We start from the raw sequence: 15,096 nt of genomic DNA, 5'->3' as shown, positions 1-15,096 counted from the left end.
ATTACTCTTCATATTAGTTGTACCAATTTAAAATCCCACTAACAACGTTAAGATTGCCTGTTTTTCCATACCCACGCAAACACAATGTATTATCAACCTTTTGGTTTTTAGTGGAAAACAGGCATAGTTTGTTTTTGTTTTTGTTTCTGTTTTTTTTTTTGAGACAGAGTTTCACTCTTGTTGCCCAGGCTGGAGTGCAACGGTGCAATCTTGGCTCACTGCAACCTCTGCCTCCCAGGTTCAAGCGATTCTCCTGCCTCCACCTCCCAAGTAGCTGGGATTACAGGCACGTGCCACTATGCCAGGCTAATATTTTGCATTTTTAGTAGAGACAGGGTTTTGCCATATTGGCCAGGCTGGTTTTGAACTCCTGACCTCAGGTGATCCAACGGCCTCAGCCTCCCAAAGTGTTGGGATTACAGGCATGAGCCACCATGCCCAGGTGAAAATAGGTATAATTTTAATATGAACTTAATGTTGATTTATTGATTTGGAGAAGGGAAAATCAGTCACATGACTGTGATAGACATTGCAAATATTTTTTCCAAGATTGCATTTGCATTTGTTTTTTGACTTTCCTTATGGCAGTAATGCCACATCAACATTTTTCATTTGTAGGGAATCAAGTTTATCAATTTATTACTTCTACAACTCCTAAGTTGCAAAGGCCTTTTGTAATTCAAGATTATAAAAACATTCTCCTATGGCTTCTTAGGTTTTTAATGGTTTCACGTTTAAATCTCTGATAGATATGAAATTTATCTTGGTGTAAGTTATGAGGTAGGGATCTCAATTTTCTTTTCCCCTTAGCTGGCTAGCCTAGTGACCTGCCACAATTCATTGTTCTTATTTAGAAATGCACTTACTTAATTTTTCCATATAAGCCACAGAACTTATTTGTCTGGTTTCAAAAAAATATTTTTGGTATTCTATTTGGCTTACATTAAACGCGTAGTTTAACTTAAGGAAACTGACATTATCATGAAAAATAAAATTAGTTCTCTATGTACACTACCCCAAAATTGAACTTCAGATGAAGAAAAGGCATAACGTAAAAACTATAACTATAAAAATTTATATGGAAGAGTAAATGTACAAGAATGGATATAATAATTGTGAAAAAGAATTTTTAGTGTTGGTTTGTCAAGTTTCACAAAGTCATTTGAAAATTCTGACATGAATTGCACTGAATTTATATTAATTAAGAAAGAATTAAACTGATGGTACATCCAGAATTCTACTTTTAAAAATGTCATTTATCAACATTACAATTCGAACGAGGGATACTTTTCCCTTCATTTATTGATATTATATCTTAAAAAACAGATAAGTAACTTTAGCTATTTTAAGCATTTTGTTAAAGCCTAAGCTTATTTTGAGTTTTACATTCCCAGATATTATTCTCATTCATTCACTCATTTATTCATAAGTCTCTGGTTCTGTAATGTCCTTTACAGTCCTGAGCATTAGCTCTATTTGCTGCTCAAGGGTTATTTTTAGTGGTGTCTAGAAACACCTTTTTTTCCTTGTCTTGATTTTAAAACTATCACAAATATTTAAGGTTGGCTGAAAATTAGGCTCTGAATAAGCAAGGCTTTACTATGACTTCAAAGAATTATTAATAAATAAGCTTCCTCTTATCTGGCAGTTTGAAAATGAGGTCTTCCAGTTTATCTAAAATTTTAGTGAAAAATTCGTTGGAAAGATACCAACTTGTGAAGAACAAAATTCAGTTAGTAAAGTTTCACAACAAAACTAAATTGGACAAATTATTCTATGATAATAGTAGTTATCATAGGAAGGCACTGTTCTAAGTGCTTTACAAACATTAAATAATTGAATCCTCTATTGTTTAATAGATACTTTTAGGTATTAGAGTATCGCATGGTCTTCGGATGAATATCAGCTGCAAGTGTACGGACAAGTAGGATAAGAAGGATTTAGGTTAAGAGTGTAGGACATAACAGAGCTTACAATAAATATAAATTGGTCAATTTTATGATCAGATGTATTATTCTCTCCAACTTTACAAAACCACACAGTAGCTATCAAGTGATGAATATAAGTTCTGATTTACTAGGTAATATCTTATGTTTTCTTTTAAACCTTATTAGTTTGCCCATAAATCTTATTCTAGAGCCATCCCTAAAAATATACATCCCTAAAACTACACATTAAAAACTGACATCAACACAAAGTCAAATGAATCTTTAGGGGACATCATATAGTTTTGTAAGTGGAAGGGTTACATGTAGTAAAATATAAAACATAAATGCTTTATAGGACCTCTAATGAAAGGAGCTGATTTATATACTATGATCTTTTACACCATGATCTTTATTTTTTTTAGATAAACTAAAAAAAAATTTTTTTGAGACAGTTTCGCTCTGTCGACCAGGCTGGAGTGCTGTGGCATGATCTCTGCTCACTGCAATCTCTGCCTCCTGGGTTCAAGTGACTCTCGTGCCTCAGCCTCCTGAGTAGCTGGGATCACAGGCATGCATCACCACGCACTACTAATTTTTGCATTGTTAGTAGAGACGGGGTTTTACCATGTTGCCCAACCTGGTCTCAAATTCCTAGCCTCAAGTTATCCACCCTCCTCAGCCTTCCAAAAGTGCTGGGATTACAGGCATGAGTCACTGTGCCTAGCTCGATACCATGATGTTTAGAATAAGACATACTTCCACATTATAGGAATGACTTCTTCAATATAACATTTATTAAAATTCTTCCATAGGACAAGTTTATAAAGTTGATGTGAATTCAGAAGTATGACAATTTGAGCCATTCTAAAAGATTTTTACAATAGGCTAATTATATGAAGACTTGCCTCAAATTTTAGTTTTATGTATTGCTTATACCTCAAATTAATCTGGTCTTCATTTAACAATTAAAAGACCCATGGAACTTAATTTCAAAAGTTTATTAGTATGTGAACGGTATGCAGAAACTTTACCATTTTAGGAACTTTTTGGAAATAATTTCAACACGAAAAGTTAAAAAAATAAGGTAGCCACTGTTTACTCTCTATGCAGTCAAACAATTGAAAGTGTAGAATGTTTAATGAAGTAATGATATTTACTATAATGCCCATCAGTTATTTTCCTTTTAACAAGGCTATTAAAAATAAATGTCATTTTCTATTGGTAAATTAAAGATATATCATTCTCTCTGATACCCTCCTTCCAAAACACATACTTTAGAACATATAGATTTTGAAAAAAAAAACTTGGGAGTATACAATGGTACAATCACTTTGGTGTTACCACTGGCAGGTTTTTTAAAAGTAAAACATTTATCTACCTGATGATGAACAATGCCACTCCTAGGTATTTAGCCAAGATAAATAAAAACACACACTTTCAAAAAATTATATGGCAGCTTTATTCATGATAGTAACAAACTGGAAACCACCAAAATGACCATTGACAGGTGAATAAAATATATTCATACTCAGCAATAATAAGGAATGAACTACTGATACAACAACAAAGTGGAATGAAAGAACCTGGACACAGAGTATTTTTAGTCTAAGAGGAGCAAAACTAATCTATTGTGACAGAAATCAGAAAGTGGTGCCTCTTGAGTAGTAGCAGTTAAGAAGGATTGAAGGGCCATAAGGAAACTCTCTGGAGTAACTGAACCGTTCTATACCACATTTTCAATATCCACAATAATTGTATATTGTAAAAATAAAGCATACAAATTATACCTCAATTGAAATGAAAATTATTCTCTCCTTAAAATACATTTTCTAAATAAATATGTAACAGAAACAATAATGGAAGAGTTTTAACATTTCTATTTTTATGATGCTTACCTGTCTAAGAGCTGATCGTGTTTTTCTAAAGCATCTTTTTCAGCCATCACTGCTCGTTCCTTTTCAGCCACAGCATTATCCCTTGCTTCTCGGAGATTTCTAAATTTTAAACATGGATTTCAGTTATTTCAAATGCGTGATTTATCTATGTTATTTCTTAAAGATGGACTATCTGACAATCTTAAGGACCCATCTGAGAAGCTGGGGACCCAAAGTGTACACTATATAAACCTGCCTGGCTTGGTTGAGTGTCTAAGAGTAGGATACACCAGTGTAGGTGCAAATATGGTCTATCTCTATGTCACACCACCCTTCTCCGCATGGGTCAAAGGGTAGGCTAACCAGTTTGTTTATACAGTAGTTTATGTATTCCTTACGAGAATCCAATGAGATAGGTGTAATTACTCATATATTATCCACTAGAAAACTGAGGTTTTGGGAGGTTAATAAATGTCCCATAAAATATTTTAAGTGAAAGATATATTGTGGAGAATCAAAATAAAAGTGCGGTTTGGGATATGAGCAAGAGAATCGTTGAAATGAAGAACCTTGAAGTCTCAGTTATACAGGAAGGAATGGGAAGGAAACACAGGTTGACAGAGAGGAGAAAGTAGAAGGGACAAAGAATTAGAGGTCCTGATAAGATATGACAGATTAAGTCAAAGTGTAACAGTTGTACAAGCAAGATGGAAGACTGGAGAATGGTGATGTGGCGGTAGAACAGCACTTTTCAGTGGCAGAATTTTGGTGGCTAACAAGATAAGGTATGAAAATTAGTATGATTAAATTAAGTAGAGCTGAGATGAAGGTCAATATTCATGTAGGGCTCAAGGAAGTATGAAGCTAGGGTATTGGAAAAATCATCTACTTAACAGTTGTGAGGACAGTAGGAAGGAACTGAAATTGATAGAATACATTTAGTGTCAGTTAAGGGGAGCTGGAAGATAACAACGACTAATTGGGAGATTACACAGCTAGCCATGAGCTTCCAAAGATCAAAACTTTTGCCTTTTAATCAAGATGAAACTTTGAATAAAAAAAAATACCAACAGTAAGTTTCTTTCAGATAGTCACCTATTTTTTTTTTTAAATCTCCTTCTCTAGCAGTTACAACATAAATAAAAAGAATGTAATATAAATGATTTTGCTCACTTAATCCCTACAAAGCTCTTTATGTTATAACCTACTCTTTAGCTGAGTAAACTGAAGTTTAGAGAGCTCATGTACCTAGCCTCAAGTCACACAGCCTAAGAGGACCATAATTTGAATCCAGTTATTTCTTACTCCCAAGCCAGGGCTTTTTACATCATGCCACACTATCTCTCATGAAAAACTGGATTGGAAATTATTATTTTTTATTATTCATATAGAATGTGAGTAGGGAGTCATGAAAGCCATAAAGTTTGAATAAACCTGTCTACTGAATATTGGATAGAAATGCTTAGCAGTCATACTTGCTGTACCAGTACTCAATCTAGTCCTTTGCATGGTGGTGCTGTCACAGGATCCTTGGAGCGTCACTTTGTCAGCTGGAAACCTTTGTGGCCAGTGGTGCCTTTGCCCGAGTTATGCTCAGGCCCACTGGGCTTGTTCCACCCACTCGGCCTCACAGACTGTATTCGGCTCAAGCTATACTGGCCAGGATCCCATACCTGCCGAGGGCAAGCCAAGTGCAGAACAGCAAGGGGTGACTGAGCAAGTGAGCGAGTGCGGGGTTCAACCACTGCGCACAGCGGGGCACACCAGCTGCAGTGGGGTAGGCAGCTCCAGGCTTCCTGTGAGGCTGCGACTGGACAGGCATACTGAAAGCAGCTTCCACTGCTGGCACCGGGGAATGCGGTGGTGTCCGGAAGCTTGGAGATGCCAGGAACTGCAGAGCCCCAAACAGGTGTCAGAGCCCTTGCTCAGGGATCTCCTAGGTCTGGGCTCCCCAAAGGGCTGCAGCAATTCTCTCCTTGTTGCAATGTGGCGAGTGAGGGGCGTGTTTCAGCCCTTTTTGTGTTACAGCTCTTTCAGTCCCACCATTAAGCAGGTCCCAAGTTCTTGTCCTGTGTCCAGGAAGAATGAGGTACACAGACAACTGGAGCATGAATAAGGCAGAGGTGCTTTCCTGAGCGGCAGTAAAACTCTCAGGAGATCTGAAGTGGGTAGCTCCTAACTGCAGGCAGGCCTTCCCAACGTCTGCTCAGCTCTTGGCTGAGAGGAGACCCACAGTGGGTAGCTTCTCTCTGCAGGCAGGTTGTCTCTACATCTGCTCAGCTCTCAGCTGAGAGGAGACCCACAGTTGGTAGCTTCTCTCTGCAGGCAGGTTGTCTCTACATCTGCTCAGCTCTCAGCTGAGAGGAGACCCACAGTTGGTAGCTCCTCTCTGCAGGCAGATCGTCCAGACGTCTGCCAGAGTCTGGGGTTTTTGTGGGCTTCAGTGGGGAGGAAGTATACGCTGATTGGTCCATAGGTGGCAATGGGTGGGCCGGGGGAAAAAAGTACTATAAGTTCTCACTCCGTTCTGTGAAACTGGTGGCGCAGCTCCCATGCTCCAGGCCATCCCTGGCTTGAGGTGGGGCTTCACCGTGGACCCACCCCTTTCCGCCCAGGAGCCTGCCTGCCAGTCCTGCCGTCGTCAACCAGCTGTAACCTGGTGCCCAGGCTGGAGTGCCAAAGAGCACCTGCAGGCCTGCACCAAGCCGCCCTCATCCCCTACTTTGGCCAGCCTCCCTCTCGTGCTTGTCAGTGTCCAAAGTCCAGAGGAGGCCGAGGTGGCAGGGGGCTGGGGTGTCAGTAATGCCCCAAGAACGGGTACACCTGCAACAGTGCCCAGGCTTGGCCTCAACTTTGCTCTGAAATCAGAGTGGGTGCTGGGAGTAGGGAGAGGTCAGGCAGCAAGAACAGGCATTTCTGAGCCTGTGGGGGAAGGGGGCTCCCTAGGCCGAAGATAGTGAGGGAATGCCTGGGTCCGCAGCTGCGACTGGGCCACGGCAGCTGCGCCTGGGAGGGCTCCCGCCCCTCCAACTCGGAAGGAGTCTGGGTTTCTGCCTGTTTCCGGCTCCTGCTGGCTCAGTGGAGCATGCAGCCCTGGATGCGCCTCCCCCACTGCAGCTGGCATCTTTACAGCAGCTGCTCCAGATGGGCCGCTGCTGCCATCAATATTAACAACAAATTTAAAATTTTAAAAATGTCAACCATTAGAGATTTGTCAGTAAAACAGTTTATAAGCCAGAAATAAAAGTTTCTTCAGAAATGCTGGAGTATAGGTAACTCTTATTGAAAAGAAAATAAACTACTTTTGTGGGTTACTAAGTGGAAGTGCATTCTAAAGTAGCTATCAAAAAATGGCATATTGTTATTTTCAGATGTCATCCTGATTGCAACAACCTTCAAAAATATTCTATTCTCAAACAAACTGAAACATAAATTAATGTTATAGATAGAATAAAATTCTCAAACTATATTAAACATTTATATATTTTTCATTTCGAAATCATGTAAATATTTTAGTCAGTAAATTATCACAAATTGGTTTCAATGTTCATTTCTCAAATACAGCCTCATTATTCTATATGTTATTTTGGAAGCACAGTTACAAGTAGATCACATTTACAGGACTAATGAATCATGAATGCTCAATTGGTAGATGGAGAAGCTTCAGTCCCTAATAACATTTCCTTTCTTGCAACAATGGACATAAGAAATGAAAAGACACAGGGAATGAAATAAAACCTAGAACAAGCTAACACCAGGGCTTGTGAAAGGAGGTATGATTAGAGGGTACTATGTTAAGTACTATGTTAAGGCATAAACAAAATTCTACGGCCACAAAGAGAAGGAGTTTATTATTCTTTACTGGAGTAAGAGAGGTAGGTGAATAAAGTGAAACATTTTTTAAAAGTGACATGTAAGTTAGGCCTTGAAGGACAAATAGGTAAAGCAATTCAGAAAGAGAAAACAGAAATGAACTGGGGAATGGACCAGAAAAAGCTAAGGCTTCTACCAAGAGGTCCTCTCACAGGTGTTTGTGGGTAACATTTCTGTGTAAACCCAATCTCCTTATCAAGTACCACACCTTCCATATCCAGTCCACAACCCGCATTCTTTAGCAAAAAGCAGCGTAATTCCTTATAAGAAACAGATACTTTATTTAATATTACCAATTTACAGGTTTCATATGAAGCCTGAGAGAGAAAAACTGAATGTATTCTTCCACTGACAATAATAGCAATAGCATACTGTTTACCATGTGCCAGAAGCCGTTCTAAGCACTTTACATATCATAACTCATTTAATTGTCACAACAATCCCACAAAGCAGTTGTATCGTTACCTTCATTTTACAAATGATAAGACTAAAACACAAAGAGGCTAAGTATTAGCTTAAAGTCACACAGGAAGTATGCTACAGAGCCCAAATGTGCACCCAAACAATTTGGCTCCAGAGTCTGTGCTGTGAATCATACTATGCTGCCTCTTAAAATTTCCTTTGCTTCACAGATGTTTTCTCCTTGAGAAATTCTGACATTATGAGATTTATATTACATGACCACCTCAATGCACCAACAGATGTGAAATCAAAATAAGCCTTGAAAGAATTGTGAATATATTATACATTAGCTTTTATGGCGCACAGTATATATAACATGCTCTTTCAAAAATAAACTGATAAAACGCTAGATGTATTCCTTCCACAGATAAGACAATAACTTTCATATAACTAATAAGTAATCCATTTCTAAATGTTAAATGCATTAGAAAATATAACAGAAATACAATTACAGAACAAATTACAGGAATTCAAATGTTCTTCAAAAGAGAAACTTGAAAAATTGGTAGAAACTATCTGTAGCATGTACAAGCTAATGAAGCTCAAGTTTTAGAAGTCCAAACCAAGCGTATAATCAAATGTAATTATAACAAAGAAAGATAAGTGTTTTAAAATACAAAAATCTGAATATATCATCCTTAAAATACTTGTATAAAGTTAACATTAGATTCCAACACTGTGTTTTTCATGATTCTTTCATGTTGTTTCCTAGCAACTCTATGTATCTCCCATATACACATACGTATTTCTCCCATCCACCCTATGTTGTGGGATGGAGACATATTGAGAGGAAAGATTAAAGAAAATAAATCTTAAATAAATACTGTGTGAAATGCAAAGGGAAAGTGAGTATCCTACTTTTATAACTAGGGTGTTCAAATAATGTATTTTTCAACCTGGGGCACTTTTTAGAATAAAAGAGAGTGCTATTAAAAATTATGCCAAAGAAACACGCACAAACCACTACTTTCTTAGACAAACCAAGAGATATGGTTACTTAAATTATAACATTCAAATAAGAAACTTAAAAAGTTTTTTTTTTTTTTTTTGAGACGGAGTCTCACTTTGTCGCCCAGGCTGGAGTGCAGTGGCGCGATCTCAGCTCACTGCAAGCTCCGCTTCCTGAGTTCATGCCATTCTCCTGCCTCAGCCTCCTCAGTAGCTGGGACTACAGGCACCCGCCACCATGCCTGGCTAATTTTTTGTATTTTTAGTAGAGAGAGGGTGTCACCGTGGTCTCGATCTCCTGACCTCGTGATCCACCCACCTCGGCCTCCCAAAGTGCTGGGATTCCAGGCGCGAGCCACCGCACCCGGCCAAGAGTTAAGTTCTTAATCATTTACTTAAATAAAAGGGTTTTAATATTATAACAAAATAGACATAGTTCACATGCAATATAGTGCCATTTGTGCAGCAGATAATTTAATACACAGAAGTTTATTCAACAGTAGCTCACATCTGAAACCTGAAACTTCATTATAAAACATTCGTAACAACAGACTAACGTACAGGGTAGAATGTATTTGCCTACTACTAGATGATAAATTTCACAGTACCAATAGGCTAAATCTATATTTATATCTGAAAAGTGGTAAGAAAAATGTCAGAAGAATGAGAAAAACTTTAGGACCCTTCGAAATTCGAACAGTATCAAATCAGAGTTTGGCAATGCAAGGAATACATCTCAGCCTGAATAAACATCCTGAATGCCTCAGAACTTAAAATTTACCAAGCATAAATAGTGAAAAAACAAACAAACAAAAAAAAAACCATGGCTGTCAGAAGAGCTCAGCAGGCGCAACTAAGCAATCCAAACTTCCGTCTTCATGTAAAAATATTTTTGGCTAATAGAAGTAAATATATTTTTCTAGTTAGAACAACAAAGGATTAAAATAGGCTTTTTTATATGACAGGCTTATTTATAGGAAAAGTGTTTGAATTTATCATCTCTACCTCCAGCGTCTTCCTGGATACAACATAAAACTGCTCATTTCCATATCTGATGCCTTTGTTTTTAAGATGGCATAAAATAGAAGGGTTGCATGTAGATTATCTTGTTTCTATTCAATGACTGTAGTTTTACCTTTATCATAGATGACTGAAAACTTAATGAGTAGGACATAAAAATGAAATAAGCAAAGTGGAAATCTTATTTAATAAATTTATTGGGAGAAGCTATACATTTTAAGAGTAGAAACCTTTTGAGATCATTGTTGACTGAAAATGCTACACTTTTCTATCCTTTTATTATAGTTGGTGCCCTGGTTTAAAAGTTTGTGTCCTCCAAAACTCATGTTGAAATTTAACTGCCATTCTAACAGTATTAAGAAGTGGGACCTGATAATGGTGATTAGGCCATGAGAACGGGAATGGTGCCATTATAAGAGTGAGTTTGGCTCCCCCTTGCTCTGTCTCCCACCTTCTTGCCTTATGCCATATGATAATGTAGTGAGAAGGCTCTTGCCAGATGCCAGTACGTAGATATTGGACGTCCCAGCCTCCAGACCTGTGAGCCAATAAACTTCTGTTCATTATAAATTATCCAGTCTCAGGTATCCTGTTATAGCAGCATAAAATGGACTGAAGACAACTGGTGCTCAAGCAGATTTTTGTTTGTTTGTTTCTAGATATGAAAACTTAAGCACAAAGTAGATAAACATTGAACCCAAATTATGGTTGAAAAATTAGAAAAAATTTAAGTACCAAAATGGAAAATATTTGCTTAAATCCATTAATGTGTTAAGATTTACAAAGTAGCTGACAGGATAAAAGGTAACATATCAAAATGAAACAGAATGAATCTGGTAGATGGTTAACTGAGTAACTACTATATATCTTGTCACTACACTCAGTCCTGATCAAATCCATTATAAACCTTTGGGTAGGTTTTCATCTAAATCAACAGCCACCTAATTTCTAAAAAGTAGTACCAATTCATTCTTTCATTCAATAAATATTACATATACTGAGCGTTTACTGCGTACCAGGCACTGGTACCTGGGAGTCCAGGACTGAACGATACATGAAAACTCCTACTCTCATGGAGATCACATTCTAGTAGGAAAAAAATCCCAAAGTAAATAAATATGTAGTATGCTGGCAGATTAAAAACAAAGCAAAGACAACGTAGAACGAAGTCAGAAAAGACCACAAGAACAGGTGTATCATCAGGAGTAGATGGTTACGCAGTGGAAACTGTGAATACAAAGGACCTGAGGTAGGAGCACGCCTACAGGTAAAAGAACAGGAGGCCAGCATGACTATGCGAGTGACCAGAAGAAAATCCTAAATGAGGATAGGGTAACTTAATACTGATCAGGTAGGATCACAGGTCACTGTAATCATTTACAGTTTTACTAAGTTTAATGATGGGGAGCCTTTTTATTTGAGTAGAGGAGTGATCCACCTTGACTTATCATTTAACAAGAACTGTGCTAAGAGACTGAAGAGGGCAAGGAAGAAAGCTGGGGACCACTTAAGAGGCTACTGCAGTAATTTTTAGGTAAGAGATAATGGTGACTTGAAGCAAGTTAATATACATGAGATAGAGATCATAAATCCAAAAGGATTTGCTAATGAATAGAATATGGAATGTGAAAAAAGATGGCTTCAGGTTTTTGGTCTGGGCAAGTGGAAGAATAGAGTTGTCTTTAATTGAACTGGGTAAGACCGAAGGTGGAGCAGAATTGGGAGGTAGAATGCAACAGAAATTTGCTTCTGAACACATTAGGATGAATATTATTAATAGATAACCAAGTGGAAATGCCATGGAGGCAGCAGCAAAAGTTGTCAAGAAGATGAGGAGGAACCAACAAAGAGAATGAGTAGGTGCAGCTAATGAGGAAGAGAAAAATTTAATAGTGTGTGACACTATGGAAGCTAAAGAATGTGTTCCCAGAAGTAGGGAGTGATCAACTATGTTACATACTGCTAGTAAGGTCAAGTATGGTAAGAACTGAGAATATGACTACTGGATTTGGGCAACATGAAGGTCTTAGGGGCTTTGGTAAAAACATCTTTGTTGGAGTAGTATGGGGGTGCCAAAGGCTTGATAGTGGATATGAACACACACTTCTCAAAAGAAGACATTTATGTGGCCAAGAAACATGAAAAAAAGCTCATCATCACTGATCATTAGAGAAATGCAAATCAAAACCACAATGATACCATCTCATGCCAGTCAAAATGGCAATTATTAAAAAGTCAAGAAAGAACAGATGCTGGTGGGAGTGTAAATTACTTCAACCGTTGTGGAAGACAGTGTAGCGATTCCTAAAGGATCTACAAGAAGAAATAACATTTGACCCAGCAATCCCATTACTAGGTATATACCAAAAGGACTATAAATCACTCTACTATAAAAGGAATATAAATCACTCTACTATAAAAAGATACATGGACACATGTATTTATTGCAGCACTATTTATAGTAGCAAAGGCATGGAACCAACCCAAATGCCCATCAATGACGGACTGGATAAAGAAAATGTGGTACATATACACCATGGAATACTACACAGCCTTAAAAAGGAATGAGATCATGTCCTTTGCAGGGACATGGATATGAAGCTAGAAACCATCATCCTCAGCAAACTAACACAGGAACAGAAAACCAAACACCACATATTCTCACTCATAAGTGGGAGCTGAACAATGAGAACACACGGAAACAGGGAGGGGAACAACACACACTGGGGCCAATTGGGGGGTGGGGGGCAAGGGGAGGGAGGGCATTAGGACAAACAGCTAATGCATGTGGGGCTTAAAACCTAGATGACACGTTGATAGGTGCAGCAAATCACCATGGCACATGTATACCTATGCAACAAACCTACATGTTCTGCATTTGTATCACAGAACTTAAAATAAAATAAACTAAAATAAAAAAGAAAAGAAAAATAAAGTCCTCTTTGCTAACTTCAAAAATTATAAATGCTTGTCTGGGAATGGTGGCTCACACCTGTAATCTTAGCACTTTGGGAGACTGAGGTCGGTGGGGAGGATCACTTGAGCTCAGGAGTTCAAGACCCAGCCTGGGCAAAACAGTAAGACTTCATCCGTGTGTGTGTGTGTATGTGTGTATAAATAAAATTATAAATGCTTTTATAAAGCTCTAATGATCCATACTCAGCCCTCAAGCATGGAATGTTGTTTGCAAATTCTCTTAAAAGACAGAGTTTCTCCATCATTCTCAACAAACTAACACAGGAACAGAAAACCGAAACACTGCATGTTCTCACTCGTAAGTGGGAGTTGAACAATGAGAACACATGGAAACAGGGAGGGAAACATCATACACTGGGGCCGGTCGGGGTGAAGGGCTAGGGGAGGGAGAGCATTAGGAGAAATACCTAATGTAGGTGACGGGTTGATGGGTGCAGCAAACCACAATGGCATGTGTATACCTATGTAACAAACCTGCATGTTCTGCACATGTATCCCGGAACCTAAAATATAATAATAAAAAAAGACAGAATTTCTATTTTAAGTAAATTACCTTCAAAATTGTAGTTTTGATAGGAAATCTTTGATCAGTTTACACAGCACTGACCAGTTAAATGGGAGTGTGCACTGCACTGCAGAGTCAGATGTATCTAGTTTTTACCAACAAATGTTTATAATAATCACAGGCAGGTCACAGTTGATGTCTCAATTTCCTTACTTGTAAAATAGGGTTATTAATACCTAAACTTCATAAAATGTGTTTCTTTTTCTACAATGTATGTGAAGTGTTGAGTACAATGCTTGATGCATAATAGGTACTCAATAAATAGTACCTATGGTTACTATGCTACCTAAATATGAAAATGTAAATTAAAACATGATGTTCATTTAAAGATTGATAATTACAGCAATGTTTCCTCAAAGTTTTTATTGTATAAAATGAAAGTGATACTATTTTTAATGGCATCCTAGGGAAAACAGAGAAGATTGTTGGAGGGGCTTTAGCAGCTTAGGGTTCCTTCTACTGATCTGAGGGCTAAGGGGAGTGAAATCTGGGGCACAGCAGAGAAACATCTCCAGTAAAAAGCTGTGTGATCTCAGATAAGCATTTTTGAGCTTGGTCAGGGCTGCCACATCTGTAAAGGATCGGAAATTAGCCCAGGCGCGGTGGCTCATGCCTGTAATCCCAGCACTTTGGGAGGCCGAGGTGGGTAGATCACCTGAGGTCAGGAGTTCCAGACCAGCCTGACCAACATGGCGAAACCCCGTCTCTACTAAAAGTACAAAAATCAGCTGGGCATAGTGGTGCATGCCTATAATCCCAGCTACCTGGGAGGCTGAGGCAGGAGAATCACTTGAACCCGGGAGGCAGAGGTTGCAGTGAGCCAAGACTGTGCCACTGCACTCCAGCCTGGACGACAAGAGCGAAACTCTGTCTCAAAAAATGTGTATTCTGGAGCTAATGGCCATGCCTTATCACCAATCACTCTGAGACTACCGAGGTAGAAAAGTTGGGGTTGTTCCTGAGGTTCACTTCCTGTCAATCACCAGATCTTGCCAATTCTCCTACCTATTCTTTAAATTCATCCATCGTTTTCTCTTTCTACTTCTCATTTTCATCACCTAAGCTGTGCAATAGCCTCCTACGTGATCTCCCTGCTTCTAGGCTTTCTTCAACTATATAATCCACCCCGCATTGCAACCGTAGTTATAAAAAATGAGTAAGTCATGTTTCTTTCCTACTATAAAACCTCTGGAAATTCCCCACTGACAACAGAACCTTTAAAATCTGGCCCAATTTTACTTTACCAGCCTCTCCTACCACACAACAAACTACACCACAAAGGTAAATCTAAATTCCTATGCAACCTGAACTTACCTTGCTTCATATCTGGAACACCCTACAGAGCTTGAAAATTTTAAGTATTATTAATGAAGCAGTGAATACATGTTGTAAACATCTAAGGAGTAAAGAATATAGTTAACAATAAAAGATAACTGATAACAAAAATTGA

The 15,096-nt window shown here is 38.3% G+C and overlaps 1 protein-coding gene across 8 annotated transcripts in view; it reads right to left on the bottom strand.

Annotated features, from left to right (window-relative positions):
* The window catches only part of PIBF1 (progesterone immunomodulatory binding factor 1), a 233,896-nt gene that overhangs the window by 157,409 nt on the left and 61,391 nt on the right, over positions 1–15,096 (bottom strand). For 5 of the 8 annotated variants that reach the window (XM_054446978.2, XM_054446979.2, XM_054446981.1 and 2 more), the window contains exon 10: positions 3,824–3,922. The exons of 2 other annotated variants lie outside the window; for them this stretch is intronic. In XM_054446978.2, the coding sequence (XP_054302953.1) occupies positions 3,824–3,922 (99 nt within the window). Of the gene's footprint in view, positions 1–3,823; positions 3,923–10,556; positions 10,644–15,096 lie in introns of all 8 variants that reach the window. One more of the 8 variants, XM_054446984.2, reaches the window with a different exon arrangement.

Source organism: Pongo pygmaeus, chromosome 14, assembly GCF_028885625.2.
Source record: "Pongo pygmaeus isolate AG05252 chromosome 14, NHGRI_mPonPyg2-v2.0_pri, whole genome shotgun sequence".
NCBI classification, from domain to species: Eukaryota; Metazoa; Chordata; class Mammalia; order Primates; family Hominidae; genus Pongo; species Pongo pygmaeus.
The sequence above is the reverse complement of the archived record's forward strand: the minus strand, read 5'-3'. Positions and strand labels throughout refer to the sequence as shown.